The sequence below is a fragment of the Drosophila takahashii genome, chromosome 3L, assembly GCF_030179915.1.
Source record: "Drosophila takahashii strain IR98-3 E-12201 chromosome 3L, DtakHiC1v2, whole genome shotgun sequence".
Classification (NCBI taxonomy): domain Eukaryota; kingdom Metazoa; phylum Arthropoda; class Insecta; order Diptera; family Drosophilidae; genus Drosophila; species Drosophila takahashii.
Genome location: NC_091680.1, coordinates 5325386 through 5347087, shown reverse-complemented (window position 1 = coordinate 5347087; position 21702 = coordinate 5325386). Strand labels below are relative to the sequence as shown.

Here is a 21702-nt window from a genome sequence, read left to right as displayed (position 1 = left end):
TCTATTTAAGTCCACAGATAATATAAAAATAAATAAATAAATATAGCATAAAATAAATAATAAATTTATTCTGTAAGAAAAATTAAATTTTCTACAAATTCGTTGAAGCTGGAAAAAAAAATTACTCATACGCACTGTGGTACCATTGTTAGTTAGTGATAATTTCAATTAAATTCACATTTTCAGCTGAAAACCGACCAATAATATTGCAAAATTCCACTTCCGGCGAAAAAAAACCCGACTGATCAAAGAAAAAGTGTAACTGCAATTACTTTTCCGTGGAAAATACTTAGTTTCCGTTCCGATGATTCGCACAAGTGAAACTGCATTGAATAAAATTTCCCGAGTCTGCCGCTGACAGAGGACCTTTTTCCTGAATCTCCGAATCCCCCGGAGATTTCCACACCAGAAGCCACCAATTGAAATCAAACGCATTTGGCTGTAGCTTTTTTTTGTCAGATTTTTATTTTTTTATTCACTATGTTTGTTTTCTCATTTACTACGCAAGTTGTTTTGCATCGTCGCACTTTTCTCCATCTCGATTTCTCCATTTTTTTTTCGTTTTTCCATGTATAAATTTGTCATGTGTTATGAAAATATAATATACTTATGTACGTTTATGTTAGATGTTTTACAGAATGCTTGGCTCCGTTTTTTTCCCGTTAGTAACTATGCATTGATTAGCCATTGTGGTGTGTCTGTGTGTGTGTTTCTGGTTGGATTATACAAATCAATTGATTAAGTACAAAATATATAGTATACTCGTTTAATGCGTATATAAGTTTTATATATGTTTTTATTGATGCACTCTAGTCGAAACCACGCAATCAAACTGAAGACATTCATAAATTCTTTATCGATTTCTCTTTTTTGTCTGTTCTTCTGTCTTATAAGCTGCACAATTTTCATTTTCAACAACTTAGCATAAAAACTACTGAAAAACATGAAACGATTTTGAGTCATAATTGAAATTGACCATTTGGTAAAATTGACTTCGAGGGCGGATCCTGGATGTCTAAGACTGCAAACGGGATTGTTGGGATTTTCTTGTTTTAGATTCTCCCTCCATTATCCTTGATTGACAGCCAAAGCCAGGACCTTTATGTTTGTTTGCTTGTGTGTGTGTTGTTCGCTGCCATTTATGTACATGAATGTCATATACATAATGCACGTAATTAATAATGTAGAATGTTTCGCATATATTGCATAATAAACGCATTCTCGTCCTTGTGTGTATATATTTATAGTTGCATATATCGCTTTATATATATTTATATATTCGATTAGTTTGTCTCGATGCAATTAAATACATAATTAATGTGTGTTTATGTCTGTGTTTGTGGATGTTTGTTGTATTTCTAGGTACAGAATTCATTATTTTTTATTTTTTGCTGGCTCACTAAGGTGCTGTGTTTTTGTTTCTCTAATCGTAAGCTTAAATTTATGTTCGCTTTTTGCTTTTCTTTAATAATATTCTTGTTTGCAACTCTACTTTTCTACAATGCTACCGTTGTGTATTTGTGTGTGTGTATTGGTGTCGTGTGTTTGTATGTGTGAGTGCTCTAAATACAAGTTAAAATGATTTTTAAATCTCTACGCAGTAACTCTGGTTTTTCAACTATGTTTTTATGGCTTGTGTGAGTGTTATGTATAATCGACCAAAATAGGTTTGTATATCTATCGCAACAATATGCACCTATGCAAAAACATAAGATGAGTTCTCATTAGTTTCCTTGGTTTTCATTGGTTTTCGTTGTATAAAGTAGTACATCAATTGGTCTCGTCAAGCAGCACAAAAGTTGCGATAACAATATGCAAAAACAACTCTACCTGTTAATATATCTGTATATCGATAACTAATAATCGTTATAATCGTTTAATCAATTCATCGTTTGCCAGCTAAATCCAAAAATCCCTACGGCTCGTTAATAATAAGTTATTGCTTATTTTTTTGTTTGCGCATTTGCTTTTCTTTCGTTTTCCGTGTAAACTAAATTGTTTATATTCTTTATTCTGCTATAATATATATAGTGTATAGTGCCATAAATGTTCGGGGTTTCGCCTTACTTATCGCAATAATATAACGAATTCCAAATATTTACTCATAGATACATGCGATTTAATACTTTTTAGTTACCTTAATGCTCTATTGCTTTCGATTTGCGTTGTTTTTGTTGCTCTCGTTAATTGCTTTTGCCTTCTTCGATTCTCTACGATTATACCATATACAATACAATAGCTGTAAATAAGTATAGCTTTTTGCCTTCTCCATTATAATATATATTCAAAGTGTTAAGTCTTTCATTTTTTGTTCTCGCTTGCTTATTCTTTGTCAGCTATTTATATAATAATATTTTCATGACTTTATTAGTTATGTTCAATTCTTGAATTATTAGTGTTAACGTGCCAAGTCTTTTACTTTATTTTTGCTCAATTATTTATACATGTGGGGGTGGTGTTTGGGTAAACAAATAAATCACGCTCAATGCAAACTATGCAAATTAAATTTTTTCGAATTAAATGCGTGCAGGGGCACCCCCTTTTATTATTTTTCTTTTTTTTGCAATTTCCGCGAGGGTGGTGGGGGTGGCTTAGACCCTGGTGAAAGTACCTCCCTTTTTTTATTACATTTCCCTTTGTTCGCGTCCGTCTAACGAGCGCTCGTTAAACTGCATTGACACAAAAAGGACAACACAATGTTGTTGCCATGGGTGTTCGGTTGTTCGGTTGTTCAGCTGCTCGGTTGTTCAGCTTTGGGGGTGGTGTCAGCAACAGATAATGGAAACAATGGATCATGAACCTAATGCTACAAATACTGAATTCAACAATTGCATTTCGCGTTGCGCTGGTTCCGTTTATGCGTCTGTGTCTGTGTGTCTGTACAGGGTAAATGGGTGTATGTAAATGTATGTGTGGGTCCTACGCTACTAATGTATCAACTTTAACAATTTCCTTGGGTTTAACAATACATCATGATCTCGGTTCTGTGTTAATGTGCGTGATTGGAACAACTGAAGAGTTTAATTTTGGACTAAAGCTTTTCCAAATATAGATAGGTATTTTTGTATTTATGCCTTGGGGGATATAATTAGTAGTTTTAAAATATGCACCCCCTTTTACTCTTTACTTTATAAATCTTTACCACTACGTTTTATTGCTTTTCGATACACGTTATTTCTATTAAAAGTTTCTGGAGCTCAATTTCTCTTTTGCTTTTTCCTTTGAGCAAAATTAACGAATAGTTCTGAAAGTTGTTAGTGTGTGTTTTTGGACTATCACAATACTCGAATTGCTTTGGGTTCGTCGTTTTATATTCATCAAAAATCACTCAGCAAAACATAAGCCAGTTGAAATAATAAAGGTTTATAAATAAAAAACATTGTTTCGCTTGTAAAATGTGTGGTTATTTAATAATATGTATTGTATATTTGTAACTTTATAATTGCTTCTCTCGTTTTTCCATTTGTTTTTGGTTTTTTTGTTTTTACAAGTGTGCTTTGATTGCTAATTGTAAGTAGTTCCAACCTTACAGTATTTTCTTTAAGACTAATAAATCGATTAACTCGTTAGTTAAGTTAAGTTATTGCTTTACTTTCCATCGCCTTCTATACAGTTGTTATACAAAATTTTTAAAATTTAATATTATTGCCGGGCTTCAATTCAATTCAACATTTTCATAATGCAAATTTCATAAATATTCATTACATTTCTCGCTTCTCGCTTCGATAAATTATAAACGATACGTAAATAATAGTTGACTATATGCTAGATAACGCTATATATTATATATAATTAATTGTAGTTGTAATTGAAATAATTGTAATTGTAATTTGTCTTGCGGTTTGCAGGGGTTCTTATTTTTCTTGTTTGAGTATTTGCTTTGGTACTTTAGCCGATTTATTCGATTCCGATTGCGATTTCGATTTCGGTTTCGTCTCGATTATTCGTTTAATCGTTTAATAATATTCCTTAAAAGTGTTGCCATCTCTCTCGTCCGACCTTCTCCCTCCTCCTCCGAACAACAGTATAAAAATAATTTCGTGATTATACTTACTAGTTTAACTTACGAGTACATGTCTGAAGACTAACCCTAGCTGTATATAATATATGCTTTGTAAATATTACGCAACTACATACGTATTCTAGATGTATATATCCTCTATATATATTCATATTCCCAGATACCCGCTTAGAAATACCAACAACTTTGGTTTGTTCTGGTTTTCGGTCTTTGGGTCATCTAAACTTGGCTCTACGACTAGGGCTACAAAATGTTCGTTGCACTTCTTTCCCCACTTCCTCTTTGAGATCGGTTGCTGAAGCTGATTTCAGTTGATGATTATAATGCTGATGTATACGCTATATCCTAGTATTTACAGGTTTGTGCAGCGATTGAGTGATTTGAGTGTCTTGTGTGTGTGAGTATGAAGATGAATGAGTAAAATGATGGAATGAATGAATATGAGTTACAGTTACATAATATAGGGCTAAGTAATATCGTACTAGGTCGGTTAAGTGTCGAAAAAGTGCAAAAGTATTATTCACGCATGGACGAAGTGTACTGTTAAATGCTTGAGACTAGATCACACTCGATATTTTCGGTTCTGCTGAGGGGGGTTCTCTCTATGCGATCGAATAATAGGGATTTCTTTGGTCTTATTCGCTGGCTATACTCCTAGTTGGGCCTCGAACGGAATGCTACTAAGAACTGGGAATGGCTTTGGTATTAAATAAGTGAGTTTTGCTGTTAAACAGCGACTAGATGTTCACTTCTAAGGACTAAAATAAATAGTGGTTCACTGGGTAATTGACCGACTGACTGAGAAAAAAAGCGCCATTAGGTTTCTCGAACCGCCCTCTCTGTGACTTCTGCAATGCTCTTCTAGCCATAAAATGATTTGATTTTCTTGGAGTGAACTAATTGGGGGACTTTACCTATATAAACGTGATCGTGATGCTTTCTACAAGGGTTAATATGAGGCTTACACAACCAGTTCTCGGGGAGTTTTCATTGGTCCTCGTTGTTCTTGGTTTCGATTTTTTAACATTCGCTCTTTGAACCGCTCCCACTTGAACCGGTTCGCAAAACCCGACTAAATATTGCTTTTTTGTTGCTTTGCTTGCTTGCTTTGTTGCTTTGTTTGCTTTTTGATTAATTTGTAATTTGTAATTTTTGTATCGTTGTCGTTTATATCGAATCTAAAAATTGTTGAGTGCTTAAATGTCGCTTTTCGTGTGACTTAGTTTAAAATTGCTTAGTGGCTAGCACTCGTAATTACTGCTTATAGATAGGCTGCCCTTAAGTCCTAATTCGTTGTTTGAGAAACATTGCATTTGCTTTTGTATTCGTTGCATTAATTTTAATCACTTCGTCGTCGTCGTCAACGTTGTCGATTAAGAGATAGAGATAGAGAGTAGAGAGATATTGTTCGAGTAAGAGTTAGAGTTAGGATAAGAGTTAGCTAGAGGAGAGTGTTCTTCGAGAGTTAGTTGGAGAGAGTGGGTAGATTAAAACGTTCGTTTGTTTCTTTGTTTGTTTGGTTTAGCTACAGGTTATAGTACACTCTATATATGCATTTAAATATAGTACTCCTATGTGTTTTGCTTTCGGTAAGTAGTTAGATAGATAAGATAGCTGCTAGAATTGCTTAGATTTCTTCAGGTTCTCGGAATGCATGTGGCTTTAGCACCTCATACACAAGGCTCTCTGTGTGTTAGGGGTGTGTTTTTGTTTGTTTTGGAATGTGTAGGGTCTTCCTAGGAATGTTCAACTCACTTAAGTTTAGAAGAAGAACATGGGTGGAGGGGGTTCCTGAAATCTCCCTATCAAATTCTATGTTTCCTTTGCATACTTTTGGAGGCACCTTGGAAAAAGGAGTTTTCAAATCATGAAGGAGATTTCAGGAAACCCACACCCATTGAGTATTTTGTTGCTTGGCTGCCTAATGCGAATTTCTACAGTCTCTGTGTTACTCTACTACACTTTGCTCTTGGACGTATTGTGATGTATGTATCTTCTATAAAAACGGCTATCGGTTAACCTAGTTGTAAATGGTAACGGTAACTTTAACATTAACGGTAAATTAACTAACCAGCTATGCAGTTACAGCACATCTATCCTTTTCCTTACGAGGGGAATGCCAGTGAAATCTCTCAAGTTTTGCTTTCTTTTTACATGTTGGTCCTACGAGCCGGATCTTCACAAAACTCTAGAAATTTCTTTGGCACTCCCCCTGTGTTTTATGCTTACATGGCATAAGTGGCTCCTCCACTGCCCTCGAGCTTAACGCGTTCGAGGAACTCATGGGGCGGCGACGAGGCCATGCTGGCCCCGCTCTCACTGTTGCTATCGTGCATGGACAGCGACATGGACATCATCAGCTCCTCCTCGTCCTTCAGGCAGGCCGACTCCAGATGCTTGTTGAGATAGGATTTCAAGGCGAAGGTCTTGTGGCAACGCTTGCACTCGAAGTTCTTGTCCACCGAATGGGTTTGCATATGGGCCCGGAGATTCGAGCGATCTGCAAAGGCCTTGCCGCAGTGCGCACACCCGTAGGGTTTCTCGCCCGTGTGCGATCTCAGGTGTCCCTGGAGCAACCAGGGTCTCGAGAAGAGCTTACCACAAACCCCACAACTGTGGGATAGCTTGTGGGTCAGCAGATGCATGGCCAAAGCGGGCATAGAAACATACGCCTTGCCGCAGGTGTGGCACTTCTTGGCCGACTGCGAGTCCAGCGAGCGATGCGTTTGCTTGTGGCGCGACAAGTTGCTCGAGGTGGCATACTGCTTGCCGCACTCGGAGCAGGTGTACTTGGTCTTGGCCTGATCCGGCGAGGGCACTCCGCCCGCAGAAGCTGCTGCCGGATCCGCGACATGCTTGCGCTTGGAGCGACCGTCGCTGACGAAGAAGGCCTCGTAGGTGTAGGCCACCGTCTTGGCCGCCGCTCCGGAGGCGCCACCATGCTCCCCATCCTGCAGGCACTCGCCATCCTGGTTCGTGTTGGTGGTGTTGCTGTTCTCGTTCTGCACCTGACTGCTGCTGCTGCTGCTCGAGTTGCTGCTGGGACTGCTGGGCATGTGATTGCTGTTGCTGTTGCTGTTGCTGCTGGCACTCGAGGCATTGCTCGCGGGGCGTTGCTCGTTCACCACACTTGCTGCTGCAGCCAGCTCGGCAATCGAGCTGCCGCGCAGATGCGCATGCGCCTCCAAGGTTGGCAAGTGGGTGTGGTTGTGGTGTTGCTGCTGTTGCTGTTGCTGCTGCTGTTGCTGCTGCTGCAGTGGCAAGTAATGTTGATGTTGCTGCGGGGCCGGGTGATGTTGCTGCTGCTGCTGCAGCTGATGAGGCTGCGTGGGCGGGTGGAAGGCTGTGCTGGCACTCAGATCCAGGATGGCATGTGCCGCATGCAGGTCCTCCTCCGCCGGAATCCTCCGCCGATAGCCGTGTGCCGGCTTGTCGTCCAGTGAGTAGGGTCTGTAGATGTCCTTCTTCTTCGGCGGCAGGGAGAGTGTGGCCCCCGTGCTGCTGAAGCACTTCCTTTCGCTGGAGGTCTGGCCACTCGACAGCGGACTGTAGCGATCGTTGGCGCCACTGGGCGAGCAGGAGGGCGATGAAGTGGTGGACGAGGGCGGTGTTTGGTAGGCGGCCAGGTGCTGATCTCCACTGGTGGCATTTCCATTTCCGCTTCCGGAGGTCCTGGCTGCCACCAGAGCCGTGGCCGCCGCTCGAATCACGGTTATCTCGCTCTCCATGCGGGGCAGGTACGCGGTGTAGTGCAGCGGCGACAGTTCGCGGGTGTAGCCTATAAAATATAAAGTAAAGAAGGGGAAAATCATGGGTTAAAAGATATTTAGAAACAGTTGGGGATGGTAAGAATATACAGAAAAAATTCTGAAATCAGAAATGGCTTTTAAAAAAAGTTATTCAAATTATAGACTTTTAAACTGCATTTAATTTTCTCCAAAATCAGTATCCCTAAAGTATGCTATAAAAAATATATTGTACCCCCAAAAAATATTTTTGAAATTTTTTGAACATTTTTTAACTTAAAGCAAAATATTTTAAATTTATGTTCATTAAGTTTTTTAAAAGTGTACCTCTTAAAAACTTTGAAATTATAAAAACTTCTGTTTCCTTTTCTTTTATAAGCTGGCAAAACATTTATCCTTTGTTCTTCCCCAAGCTTTTTCTTTCCGAGAACTTAAAACAAAAGCATTTATTGTAAACTGAAGGGCTGCCACATGGTTCCACTTTATGATTCCTCTGTGTTTAATTTCTATAATCCAAGGACAAAGTTTGAAAGGTCAACTCGAATATCACGAGGACCACGCCTGAAGTTGTGCTATGATATCCATAGTAGTAGTTTTTATGTGCCAGAGCAAGAAAACATTATATTTTCTAAAAGGATTTCCAGAGAAAACTTTGTAAGCGAGCTGAAGTTTATGGTTTTCCAAGTAAAGCACTGGAAAATGTAAAATAAAACCTCTAGTTTAGTTAAGCCTTTAAGCAGTTAAACAGTCCTACTAAACTAACTATCTAACTTCTAATTCCCCTTGAATAATTAATTTTGCAATTGTACGTAAAAAGCTTTGACAGACAGTCACATATTGTAGCGAAACGAAGGACCCAGATCGAGGCAAACGGTTTAATTTCACCGTTTGCCATTGTTTTCACGCCGAAGGGAAACCGAGGGTCTCTGCATTTGTGGGCCCAATAGTCTATAGCCCGCTGGCCGGAATCGCAAACAATATTGAGTGACAACAAAGGCAATTAAATTGATTCGGAATTGTTTCGCAATCGCACAATGGCCACATCAATGACAGCGATTACGTGCGCCCCCTCGATTTTCCTGCTTTCCACCCGCTTTTCTACATTTCTACTTTTCTACTTTCCCGGGGGCGAAACTTACCGTTGTAAACATTGCCGGCCACTCGCGTCGCCGCCTCCGGGGAGTGAGGAGGTGGACTTGGAGCCGTGGTGCCCGCCGTGGGTGAACTGGGACCCCAGCACTTGGATGTCGTCGTCGTCGTGGCTTCCATGTTGCTGCTGCTGCCTTGTGATGTTGCTGCTTCCGAGGATGTTGCTGCCGTTGCTGTTGCTGCTGCATCTGCCGTTGTGCGTTGCTTTTCCATTTTAATCAGGAATTTGTCGCCCACCACATCAATCTCCTCATCTTCATCCAGAGTGGATCTCCTAGACTTAAGATGCAGTTCCTCGAGATCTCGAGAGGAGTTCTGTTGCTGCTGCTGCTGCTGGTTGTTGCTATCCTCCGACCGATCCAACCAGGGATAGGCCTTCCACTTCTTGGCTATCAGGCAGCGCGGCATCTTCAGGGTTTCCTTGGGTTGTTTTATGTTGAGGTTAGAGTTTAGTTTTGGCTAGGGTCCAGTTGGATCCAGTTAGTGCGTAGATCTTAGAGGGCTAAGTGCTGAAGCTAGTGTCGAGCGTTTCGAGCGAGCAAAGACCGTCTCAGGGGTATTATGTTGTGGCAAAAGCGGAAAGGAAACGTTGCTGTTGTTATCTCGCATGTGAAAATATATATGATGATATTGTATATAGAGTTTGGCTCGCCGAAAGATCTCTTAAGGTTTTAGTTCTTGAGTTTCATCCTGTGTTTTTGTTTTTCGGTTGTGTGTGAGTGTGGTGTGTTTTTGGGGTTTTGGTTAAATATTCTTAATAATTTGCATTTTATTGTAAATTGGTTTTCCTTTTTTTTGGGTTTTTATTTTTGTTAGTTAGGATTCCTCGGGTTTCACAGCCACTTCACACATTTCGGCGCTTGATTCGTTGTCAGACCCATGTATCCGTCATTTGGGCTGGAGTTTCTCCTCTCTCTCGTTCTTTGCTTTCTTTTTTATTTCTTTTTGGGCCGGAGTTTTTGCGTTTTTGGCCAGGGCCACCGATTTTTGGTCAGTTCCCCCCGTCTTCTCCACGTAATCCCCTCGCTCCACGGAACTCACACACGGACACGTTCGCGTTCAGTTGGCTGGCTGCGTGTGGCTTATCGATTTTTACATTTACATTTGCGTTTACGTTTACGTTTGTTTTTAACACTCGGAATTGGACTCAAAACATAACGGGGGGGATTTCTTTTTTATTTTTTTGGGGTATCCTTCCTTCCGTTTTTTCAATATATTTTTGGCTGGCAATTTTCTCCTCGGTTTTTTTGTATTTTTGCAAACAAAAATATTTTGTTTTTGTAGTTTCAGTTTAAAAACGGAAAGTTGACAGAGTTGTAGTGGTAGAGTTGTTAAGTTAAGTTAAGGTTGACGCGAGTTGAGAATAGTTGAGTTGTTATTATTGTTGTTGTTGTTGGTAGTGAAAAAATTGATTTAGGAGAAAATATAATATTATATAAGATAGAGAAGAAATGCGAACGAACCGAACGTAAGCAACTCTTGAATGCTTATGAGAGTCGGACGGCCCGAGAGCCTGCTTATAAGGGTAGTCCACCCCCAGAAGAACGATTGGGAAACCGAAACCGAAATCGCATCGCGAGCCGAAGGCAGCCGAAGGGAAGAGCGAGAGAGTGAGAGAGCGGAACGCCTGAGAGCGGTACAGCCCCTAAATTCCAACCCCCAAGCAAGGAAGCATAGCTGTTGCTATTGCTGTTGCTTGTCCTGTGGGCTACTACAAACGAGGGAATATTAAAAGAACTACATTTTATGATATAATACAAGGAACTAGATACCGAAAGATATTAAAAAAATATTAGGGGTAGTTTTTAAGGCTACAAATATCTTAAAAACCTTTTTAAAAGAAGATATTTCTTATATTTTTTATAAAATCGCATAGTTAGGAACCTCCCTACAGGACAGGCAACAATCAGGAAGTGTTCCACTGCCAAAACATTCCCCGCTGTTGCTTTCTCCCAATTTCAAAATTGTTGCGCCTGTCTCTCTCTCCATTTCTCCCACTTCTCCACCTCTCCCCTTCTCACCATGCTGTCTCTTTCTTTTCGGGGGGGACTAGAGACCCCCAGTCATACCTGAGAATTGGCTCATGGCTCTTTGGCCCTTTTGGAACTTTTTTGGCTCGGGGCTCGCGGCTCTTTGGCTCTTGGCTCTTGGCCGCTTCAGCTTCAGGCTCCCATTCACGGGGTGGATTTTTCGCCCAGAATGTGGCAGTTGTGCCGAGTTAATTGCTGTTGCATTGCATTTGTTGCTTGGCTCTGATTTTGAACAAATTGCCAACGACGGGGTGGTAGTTCCCCTTCTCTCTACATACATAGAAAGTGTAGAGGAAGGGCAAGGGGGGATGCAACAGTCGCTGGTCCTTGGGTTCTAACTCAGTTAGTACAAGATAAACAGCACAAACTAACTTCTGTCGCCCCCGCATTTATCCTCCTTTCGGAATGGCTCTCCACTGGCCATGAATAAGTGGTTTACTTTCCAGATCACAGAGGTCGGATATGAGTGCGGCAACTCAAATCGTTGGATGATTAATTGCAGCTCCTGCCGAGTTCGCTTTTGATTGACAGCTGGATGTGTCATATGCCACACTTCCAGGATGAAATGAACTCGATTTTGGGTCGGATAACTAGGGTTTTGCCGATACTGTGAAAAGGGTCCTGTGATGTGAAGTCTGTACAAATATTTATATTTGTAAAAAGGTTTCTTTGTGTATCGATTTAAATACAAAATAAATAAATATTAAAATTTATTTGGTAATTTTAAATAATATAAATATAAATTATTTAAGTATTAACTTTTATTTGGTATCCAAAATATGCACAATTTAGTTTGTGATGCCGTATAAATGATATTGAACGGAAAATTAAAGTTAAAATAAAAAGGAGGCTAGAAAAATAATAAAACCTAAATATTTAGGAACTCAAAACCCTCCAAATAATAATTTTAAAAAGTAATTAAATCTTATTAAGTAAAAAAATTACATTTGTAATAGCTCAGAAAAACTTCAAGATTGTGGTTCAACAATCTGTTCAAAATGACCCGCTATAAAATCCCTGGAACATCTTGAAAAGTAACTCAATTACATATATATACAATCTGTTGGCATTCTCAGTCAGTGCAGCTCACACACACAAAACTAATTAATTAAAGTGGAGCTTCGGTTAGCTGAACAGGGAAATCGGGGAGCTGAAGAGCTGGAGAGCTGTAGAGCTTTGCATAATCAGACACTTAAATTACAAAGTTCTTAACCTTTTAATTAGCCAGCGACAACAGACAATTTGTCTGCCTCAGACGAGCTTAGCGTCGCTTCTGCAGCCGTTGTGCTGCAGTCCTTTTAAAAATTATACATACTTTCATTGGAATTTTCATTCGGTTTACTATGGTATCCCCCCGAAGTCCTTTGTTCGACCAACCCACTTCCTGCTCCCCACTCCAAACCCACCCATCGAAAACTCGAAACAGATGTAACCTTTTGTTGTATGGTTTCCTTGTTTAAACTATTTCGAATTTTTTGAGGAAAACCAAAAAGTGCCCACCGATCTATCTGTCCATCCATCTCGCGAAGTGACAGTCCATAAGGACCTCGGCGGACCTCTTTACATTCCTTGGAAATGAACGGCGGTATGTAAATATTAATGCCGAAGTAACGTATAGACCATCTGTGGAATTCGGTTGCACTAATTATAAAAAAAACGAAGAAATTGGGCTCGCCCTACGCCCGGCACCTCAGTGGAAGCCCTAAATATGCCCCGTTCAACCCCACCCAGGATGCACTGCAAGAAATTTATACTATACTTTATTTAACTTAATTTTAAGCAATATATGTTATAAATATCATGTGTTTAGGTACATAAAATGACCAGCTTAAATACAAAGAAAATAATTTATAATTTGGGAATAACTTCAGATTCCAACTGGTAAATATATCAAAAATATTTAAACTGTAATTTTGAACAAATTGTTAGTTAAAAAGTTTTTTTAAACTAGTTAGTAAAATTTTTAAATATATTGAAATTTTTTCAGATTTAAATGTTTAAGAAAATCATTTGTTAATCTTTATGTTAGCGAAAAATATTTTAGCATTTCCCAAACAAAAATTAGTTCTTTTATGTCTTTTTTATAATTTTATTATTTTTCAAATAACATATTTCATCTACAAAAATATTTTTTAACCTTAGAAGATATTTTTCTCTCTGCATGTCCTTTCTTAAGTTGTTGACAAAACCACTCGCGTGGCACACGGCTCCTTGCAAATGGTAATCTGCTTTTCCAGCCAACAGACTTGCAGGCGATTCCTAGCAAGATGCGCTTTATGCGGCCCACGACGAAATTGTTGCGCTTCGTTAGACGCGCCCTCCGCCTCCTTAAAGAATTCAGGACCTCGATCGCTGGCCACGCGCACTCGCCACACACCCTCTTTCTGAATATTCTGAATATTTTTCGAACCTCGATCCGGAAGGTAAACTGCAGATGGTGAGGCACTGAGGCGATTCAAGCTCAACAACTCCACAGCCATATGGCTTTGGCTTTGGCTAGCGAATCGGAACTTGGGCCACGCGTCACGACAGGAAAATGTAGAATAGTTTGTTGGTTGCAGAGGAAAAGCGGCTATATGCCATATAGAATAGCTACCAAAATTATGCAGCCGGCAGAGGAGGACGACGGGCGGAATGGGGCGCGCTCACCTGGAACAAGGACAATATGGTTAATGCAGCGACAGCCTTTCCTGTTTCGTGTTTTACGAGCGGTGCGGTGTGTGTGCTAAGTTTGCAGCTATTAGTTTTTGTTTATTCCATGTTGTATACCCTGCGAGGGAGTATTTCAAATGGGCTTAAAGGCTTGCCTTGCCCAAGGGTGGTATTTCTGACACGTTTTTTGGGAAAATATACTTAAATAGGGTCCATAAGGACAAGTACTTGATCGGAAATGTCCGCTGTTGCTGGTCTACTATCGCGATCATTGGTTATAATTATTTCGGAATGACATTTTTTAATGTTACAGGTCTAAGGACCTTTTTTATACAGACCTAATTAAGTTCATTTGAACTGAAATTAATTTTCCAAAATATTTTTGTAACTGAAGATCATAATTTACACATTTACATATTATTTTAAAAGCTTCTGTTTTGTAAGTGTCATTTTCCTATATAATAAATCCAGATTTCAGATTTATATTCAAAGCTGTATTCCTGTTTTGTACAAAGGTTTTTTAAAAATATAAGCTTAATAAAAAATATTTAAAATATAATTACATCTTACAACTTAAAAATGTATTAAATTAATAAAAGTGTATAATACCATAATTTATATTTTTTTCTTTTTATATATTTTTCCCCAAAAAATCTGGAAGGGTATTTGGTTGTTCAACCCATGAGATTCTGTTGAAATTTGTTAGTTTATTTAGTTTTGAGTGGGGGTGTATGTCCAAGCGTACGAAAGGTGCACCGCAGCCCAGTTGCGGGGATTCAGTTGAGCGCGTTTGCGAGCGTGCAAAAAGCAGCAGGAGTAGCCAGGAGCCAGGAGCAAAAGGACCAACAGCCAGGAGCAGGAGCAGGAAATGCTCTACAAGTGCTGCAGCTGGCCCAGCTGTTTTGGGTGCTTTTCCCCCATTCTTTTTTTCCCGTTCTTTTTCCGCCGATGGGTGGGTGGGCATTACACCCAACTCTAAGCCCAATCTAAAATGCACACCCCACTTGCTGCAGTCGTAGTCGCAGTCGCCATTCGGCTTGTCAGCTTGCCAAGGGCTATTTGGCGTTGCCTAGCGAGTTGCCCCGAAAACTTTGGCTATAACCGACGACGCCCCAATCCCATAACATGCCCCCTCTATATGTCGGATATTGCCTTCTCGCTCGCTCCCTCCCTCCTCGCCTGAAGTGTGACGCTCGCGTGGCACGGAAGTGACGTCGACGGCAGCTGTAGCCGAACTATAACCAGTTGATCCTTTCCTCCTTCCTCAAAATGCTACCCCTCCCTTTTTCAAACTGGGCACCCAGAGCTGCTAGCCGTCGGCCAAGAGGGAAAAAGCAAGCCAGCGGCAGGCGGTACGGAGGTAGAAATTCACAAAGGTACTGGAGAGCAGCAGAGCCCAAGGGAACCAGGTGTCTGGCATGCTCATTCCGTTTTCCATTCAATGATGTATTAAAGTGGAAACAGCACGAGTACCAGTACCAGACCGAGTCTGGGTCTGATTCTGATTCTGAATTGTATATTGTGCTATGCCCTATAGGAAAGTAAAGGGAAATTTGCTTAAACGATTGCTAAGAAATCGTGGCATTTGCCATTTTCAACTATTTAATTTATATTTATTTATATATGTTGAGTTAAAAATATAGATGTTACTTATTTTTTACATTTTTTCCTATTGAATATATTTTTATATATTTTTAGTACTGGGACTTGTATTGCATTTGTTTTCCCATTTTGGTTACTTTTTTTCCCTTGTTGTATTATATAAAATATATTTTATTTTCATTTTTAGTTATTGAATTGTTTAGAAAAAATTAAATACAGTTAATTTACTGACAATATTTATAAATTAGAATTACAGTATTCTTTGAAAAATGAAAATCTAAAATAATGTTTTTATCTGCCTAAAATATATTTAAAATATTTAAAAATCATATACAATTTTCGCATGAATCTCTATTCTTTGAATACAAATTATATCTACATATTTAGATATTTTTTTAATATATTTTTCTTTTTTTTAAGTTCTAAGACATTCGACGTTTAAAAACGCTCTATTATTGCACCGACAAACTCGTTTTACTTGATTTCCCATATCCAGCCGAAGGGTTAACCTTCATACTCCATTGATTCGCGGACATATGTTCCGTCGAAGCCGTCGGTTAAAACCCAAAGTATTTCCAATAACCGATACAATAAGGAACTGAAACAATCGAGGTGTATGTAAAGCGGTGAAGCAGCCGAGCAACACGTAATTTGTAAAGCTTCCTTTGATTAGGATTCAGGATTCGGAATTCGGGATTCAGGATTCGGTGGCCTTTGTCGCCGTATGACTCGTGTAGTTTATGGCACCATAAACCAATCAGTTGGCACGACAAACCGACAAAGAGTATTCACGCTTCGATGGCTCCGCAATTGACTTCTCTTTCATCTTTATTGTATTCGCGATGTCTGTGTTGGTCCGTGGAGTCTGCAAAAGTCGCCGAGTTTGGGTTTGTGTTTCGAGTTTGAGTTTGAGTTTTCGGCATTTCACCATTCGCCACCGGTATATATATCCTTTTGCGTCCCGGCGCTGTCGAGTTTTTCCCAAATGCTATTTATTCCTGTTCCTGCTGTAATTTCATTGTTACTCCTTTTTGAATGGCTGTGTGCAACAACCACCACCCCATCGTCATCATCATCATCATCATCAGAGCAACACGGCACCACCACTTCCACTTCCACTTCCTCTGCTTTATCCACCCTACACCACCCATCGCCACCCCATTTTTGGCATTTGGCGTCTGCATAGAAACAGCAAACAGGTAAAATACCAAAAAAAAAAAAAAAAGAACAGAACAAATGAACAATAACAACGAGGGGAAGTGAAATAAAGGCGAGTTTACGTCATCGCCCGAAATTGCACTTTGCCCAGTTTTGATGGGCCAACTTATTAGCATATCCGGCAACAGGATATGAAGGATATTGTGAGGATACTTGCGGGGCTTCCCCAAAGCGAGAGCGTGTGTCCAGTTCCAGTTCATTTCAGAATTCAGAATCCAGTTACCATTCCGGTAATTCGAAACTTTGTATTTTTAATTACATTTGTTTCGGACTTTCGGACGAATCGGGTCGGTTGTTGCTGTTGAGATAGGGATATGAAAGTAGGGGGAAATCTCACTGGGATCGTTATAGAGCGATAGAGGTTCAGGGATAGGGATAGGGATTCTCTCTCCTTCTCCTTCCACCAAAATTGGCAGCTGTTGCAGTCGGACAACAAAAGCGAATGAAACCCACAAATCGTTAGACGAGTCCTGGAGTTCAAAGACCTCTCCTCGCATATGAGTGAGGAATTCGAAGGGAAAGGCAAGGAGGCGGGGTAGGCAAAGGGCACGAACCCTGGCCCAAAAAAAAGTTGAGGTGCAGTCCAGGTAGCGAGAGGCAAGCAAAATAAAATAAAAAGGACAAGGACTCGCCCAGCGATCTGCAGACGGGACATCAGTCGATGATCTACATAAACACACACTGAGGAAAATCGATCTTCAGAGGAAAAGAGATTAGAATAACTACGTTTAATAATAAAACGATCACAATAAATAAATTGTATGTGTAAATATTATTTGTGAATATTATATGTAAATATGTGAAGCGTATATAAAATTCACTTATTTTATAAATTTATTATAATAATATTTTACTAATCAAGCATCTCTGGAATTAGGTTTTTTACAATATGATTTTACATGATTTTAGTTCCGAAGTTTAAAAATCATTCAACCTGATTTTAGGTTCTAGTTAATATCAAGTCTTTTTTCTAAAGCTATTTTAGATTATAAACAATTATAGAACAAGCATCGAAAATATGATCTTTTCACTCAAGTAATATAAAATATTTATTTTAAGAGAAGAATTACCATTGATTTAAATTTTATTCTAACTTGCACTTAAAAATCCGTTTTTGGTGATTCAAAGAGTTGCAGTTTAAATAACCAGTTTTCTCGCAGTGCCGAAAACTGCATTCGGCATGATAATGATGATTGCTGATGCCAGGACCAAAAACCCCTGTAAAAAACAGCCCAAGGGCAAACTGAACCCCATACAGAGAGAACGAGAAGACCGCTTTTCATTCGCCTTTCAACAATTTTCCGACAGCTGTCCACATTGGCATTATTTCATTTTCCATTTTCCTCTGCATAGAATGCAACAGCAGCTGATTCCTGATTCCTGACCCAGGTTCTTTTGGGCTCTCTTCGGATTCCAGGTTCTAGGTTCTGGTTTCTCCTGCTGCTGCTGCTGCACCCAGATCTTGAATTTCATTTCGGGACTGAAACTGGGATAGGAACTCGTTTAGGGAAAGGGAAGATTGGGTCTCGGATCAGGCTTAGGTTAGCGCCCTCTGGCATTTGTTTTGTTTGCCATCCATAAACTAATGGCTTTCCAGGATGCAGCCGCTTTCGTTTCGAAATACTTTGAATATTCCCTCCTGCAGCAGTTGATTCAATTAAAACCCCTGGCGAAGTCAGGCAGTCAAAACTGCGGAGGGTTAGGGCATCAATCAAGGAACCGAGTTGATTCTTCAATTTGTGGGAATTACCGAGCCAACACTCAGTCGCACAAAGGAAGATGCTTTCGGCAAATCAGTGCTGTGTAAATTGGTAATTCCAAGTGTAAGAGAAGCCCTTGTGAAGATGCACATTACTTGGAGGAGATAGAAATTAAAGCTTGGTAGAGGAGTACACTTGAATAAAGGGGTTTTAATTGTATTACGAGGAAATCGTAAGGGGAATTTCCGTGTTTATTTTTCGGAAATATTTAAGACGTTTTTATATCCTTATTTCTTTTTGTTTTTTAGTTTTATTTAAAAAATATGTCTGGGTTACTATTTTTAAACACCTTAAATCTCATTTAAAACTAATTGGGTTTTGTTAAAAGATTTACTTACTTACTTTTAATAATAAGATTAATGATAAAAAAGATATTTATTAAATGCACTTAATTTGAAGATATTTAAGTTGGTAAACTTTATAATATCTCAATTACATCTTTTGTATAAGTTTTAAAAATATTTGAGACACTTTTTAATCATGATTAATTTGAATGTTTTTAATTATATGTTTCTATTTTTAAAGCTTTTAAATCCCTTTTAAAATCCTTCGAGTTCTCTTTAAACCGCTTTCAGCTTCGTCCGCGGTGCCGGAACATCCTGTTAAATTTTTGCCGAGTGCAGCTAAAACAAAACAAGCATCCTTCGCATAGAACAAGTTAAGTTGTTTGTCTGAGGAATCCTTCCTTCAGACTGAATACATGTATTAATGCACGTGGCTGTGTGTGTTTTGTGTGCATATTGAGTCACTAATCTTAATTACTTGTGCAGCATGCAACAAGAGCACTTAGCGCTGATATCCTGCCAGACTCGTGTTGCATACAGGACATGTGCACATACGTGATTATAGTTTCCGATGGCCTTTAGTGCTGCCCTTTCAAGATATGTGTAGGGATACCTTGTATAAGGATACCCTTGCTATACTCTACGTACTTCCCCTCCTTCTTATTTTTCCTCCTTTTTTTCCACTCATTTCTCTTATTGAAGTAAATTCTCAATGAACGCGCCCATTCGATGGGCCTTTCATTTTCATGCGTGCCATTTGCAGCAGCTGGCGTTTTGGTCCTTGCAGCTTGTTGCTGATGATGGGATGCTGATGTTGTTGCCACTGCTGTTGCTGCTGCTGCCCCTCTTGTTGTTGTTGCTATTTGTGAAACGCTTGCAAATCTGTGGCAGATGCTGCGCCGCACATATATCCGCAGCATATACACATTCCACTCCCGTATAGTATATCATATTTGGTTTGCGCATTAGCCCGGCCAGCAAGGCTAAGCGACACATGGAGCTCATCCACGTAGATGGATACACTCCGTGCCAAACAAACACAGTGGGGGTCAAGAGAATGGTATTTTTGAATTTAAAAATAATATTCATTAAAATTTGAGAATTTAAAAATCCGTAGTATTTATTTTGAGTTCAAGGAATTAGTATAAATAGATTGTAAATATCAAAGAATTTTTGAAAGTTCGGATATTCTTAATAAATTATTTATTAAGTATTTTACCTTACATGGTTACATATAGCTTTAAAGTGATATATTCCATTGAAAATACAACATTTATCGAAGCAATCATCTCAAGGTCCTAAGATTTTTATAAGGTTTTAAATCGGTAATAAGCTACAAAATAATTTACATTTATAAGCTAACCATTAAAATCTTGTAAAACCAGAAATTCAATTCCTCAAAAATTGTTGTCTCAATTTTCTTAAAGGTATAATTTAAAACTGTAGAGTTTTGTTAAAAGATTTTATTCTATTTATATTTAACCCCCTTATTGGGGCTGTGCTATCCCTGCCAAAATATTATATTTTGTACAGCAAATAGAGTAATAATTTTGACCCTGGCTGTATGTGTGCTAGGATACTTGTTTGCCATGTAGAGATGCTTAGGGGGTGGAGTGCTGGGTGGGTGGGCGAAACGACAGACCCCCATCCTTTATGTTATCCTCCATGTCCTTGTGCTTCAACTCGACAAATATTCAACACGTATTCATTTCCTGCGGACGCTCAGTTGCCAACTGGCAACATTCTGTGTCGCAGGAGTGGGTTGGGTTTTCAAAGGGGGCGGGAAGTGAGAAGAAGGTGGCGATGACGAAGAAGATGCTGCACAAGTGCAGCCAGGACATGGATACTTGCACTTGATGCCGTTGCCATATAGCTTTAGCTTCGGCCTCAGCTTCAGCTTTAGCCTTAGCTCCAGGTGTGGATGTAGCTGTAGCTGCTGATGAAGTAGCGACAATGCGGCAATGCGTCGCAAACTCACTTTGAGTGCTACTTGGCAGCAAGACAACGACGCCCAGACTGCCAGGAAGGAGCAAGGAAGAAGGATGCAGGATGGCAATGGAGATGCTGATGCAGATGGAGGTGCAAAAGGATGGGAGGCTGGGTCCTTGGGGGTGGCAAAGAGATGCCAGCGACGACAGCGTGACACGCTACAGGAGGGCGGGGAACGAGGGACGAAGGACAGTGGCATTTTCCTGGCCAGGATAAAGTATTAAGGATAAAGGAAGCTCTCTCCTTGAATTGGCGACAGATACGCTAAGGAATCTTTCCGTCTTTCCGATGAAAAGCAAAGAATAGCAAATGCTGCCACTGAAAGATGAATGATGGAGCCCACATTCGTGTGTTGAAGTAACGATGAAAACCACAAAATGCAGATCAAACCAAACGATTTGTGGTTGATTTCTAAATGGATGGGCTTACTACTTTACCTCATATATAAATAAGTGAAACTAATATCTATTAAATTTTAGAGCCTAAATATTTCTATTTTTGATCTTAGTTTAAATTATTTTATAATTGGCAAAAGTTTTAACTTGTTATATACGGCTAAAAAAAATATATTTCATAGGTTAAAACCGTTATAAACCTCATGTATTTTCTTCCTTGCTTATAAGGGTCATTCTCATAGAAAGAAAAATTGTAAAATGATGCGTTTCACATTTATTGGATATTTGTATACGAAGGTTTTCCTATTGTCTCACGGGGTTTTCTTTCTTCCGTGAAGTAGGGTTTTCTTTTCTTTTTCTCAGAAGTCTTCATTGGTGGCTCAGGGCTTCAACTATTTCTTATACCCCCAACCCCTTCGAAGAGGAAGTTCCCCGTGAAGTCTTGATAAATTTCCCTCACGAACCGACCTCATCGCCGGGGCAAAGCGAATATGTTGATCCTTTGACGATTGCACAACACTTCCAGCACATGCATTCAGTTCCCAGTTGGCAGTTCCCCAGTTTGCCTCAACCCAAAACCCACTTCCCCAGCATTATTTCACCCCCCTGGAGGTATCTCGTCAAGTGACCCTCTCGATGGCTGTGGCTGTGGCTGCTACTCCCAGGATATCTCCAGGACCTCTTCCACTTCTCCACATCTCCAGGAGGAAGCCGTGAACGCTTAACGCCCGCTCATTCCCTGTGAGAGAGTCACACGTAGCCACGAAATCATTTTTCACCACTTAGTCACGTCGCTTTGACAGCACATCCCTGGGAGGATGGGTTCGGCTTTCGAGATCTGTAGAGATGGTTGGGT

General features: G+C 39.7%; 1 protein-coding gene across 1 annotated transcript; it reads right to left on the bottom strand.

The window, feature by feature from the left end:
* Positions 1-5159: 5159 nt before the first annotated feature.
* scrt (scratch) lies at positions 5160-10392 on the bottom strand. The gene is made up of 2 exons (XM_017137944.3): positions 8907-10392; positions 5160-7799 (listed from the first exon to the last, which is right to left on the bottom strand). The coding sequence occupies exons 1-2, from the start codon at positions 9322-9324 to the stop codon at positions 6247-6249; spliced, it is 1971 nt and encodes a 656-aa protein (XP_016993433.2). The 5' UTR covers positions 9325-10392; the 3' UTR covers positions 5160-6246.
* Positions 10393-21702: the final 11310 nt, after the last annotated feature.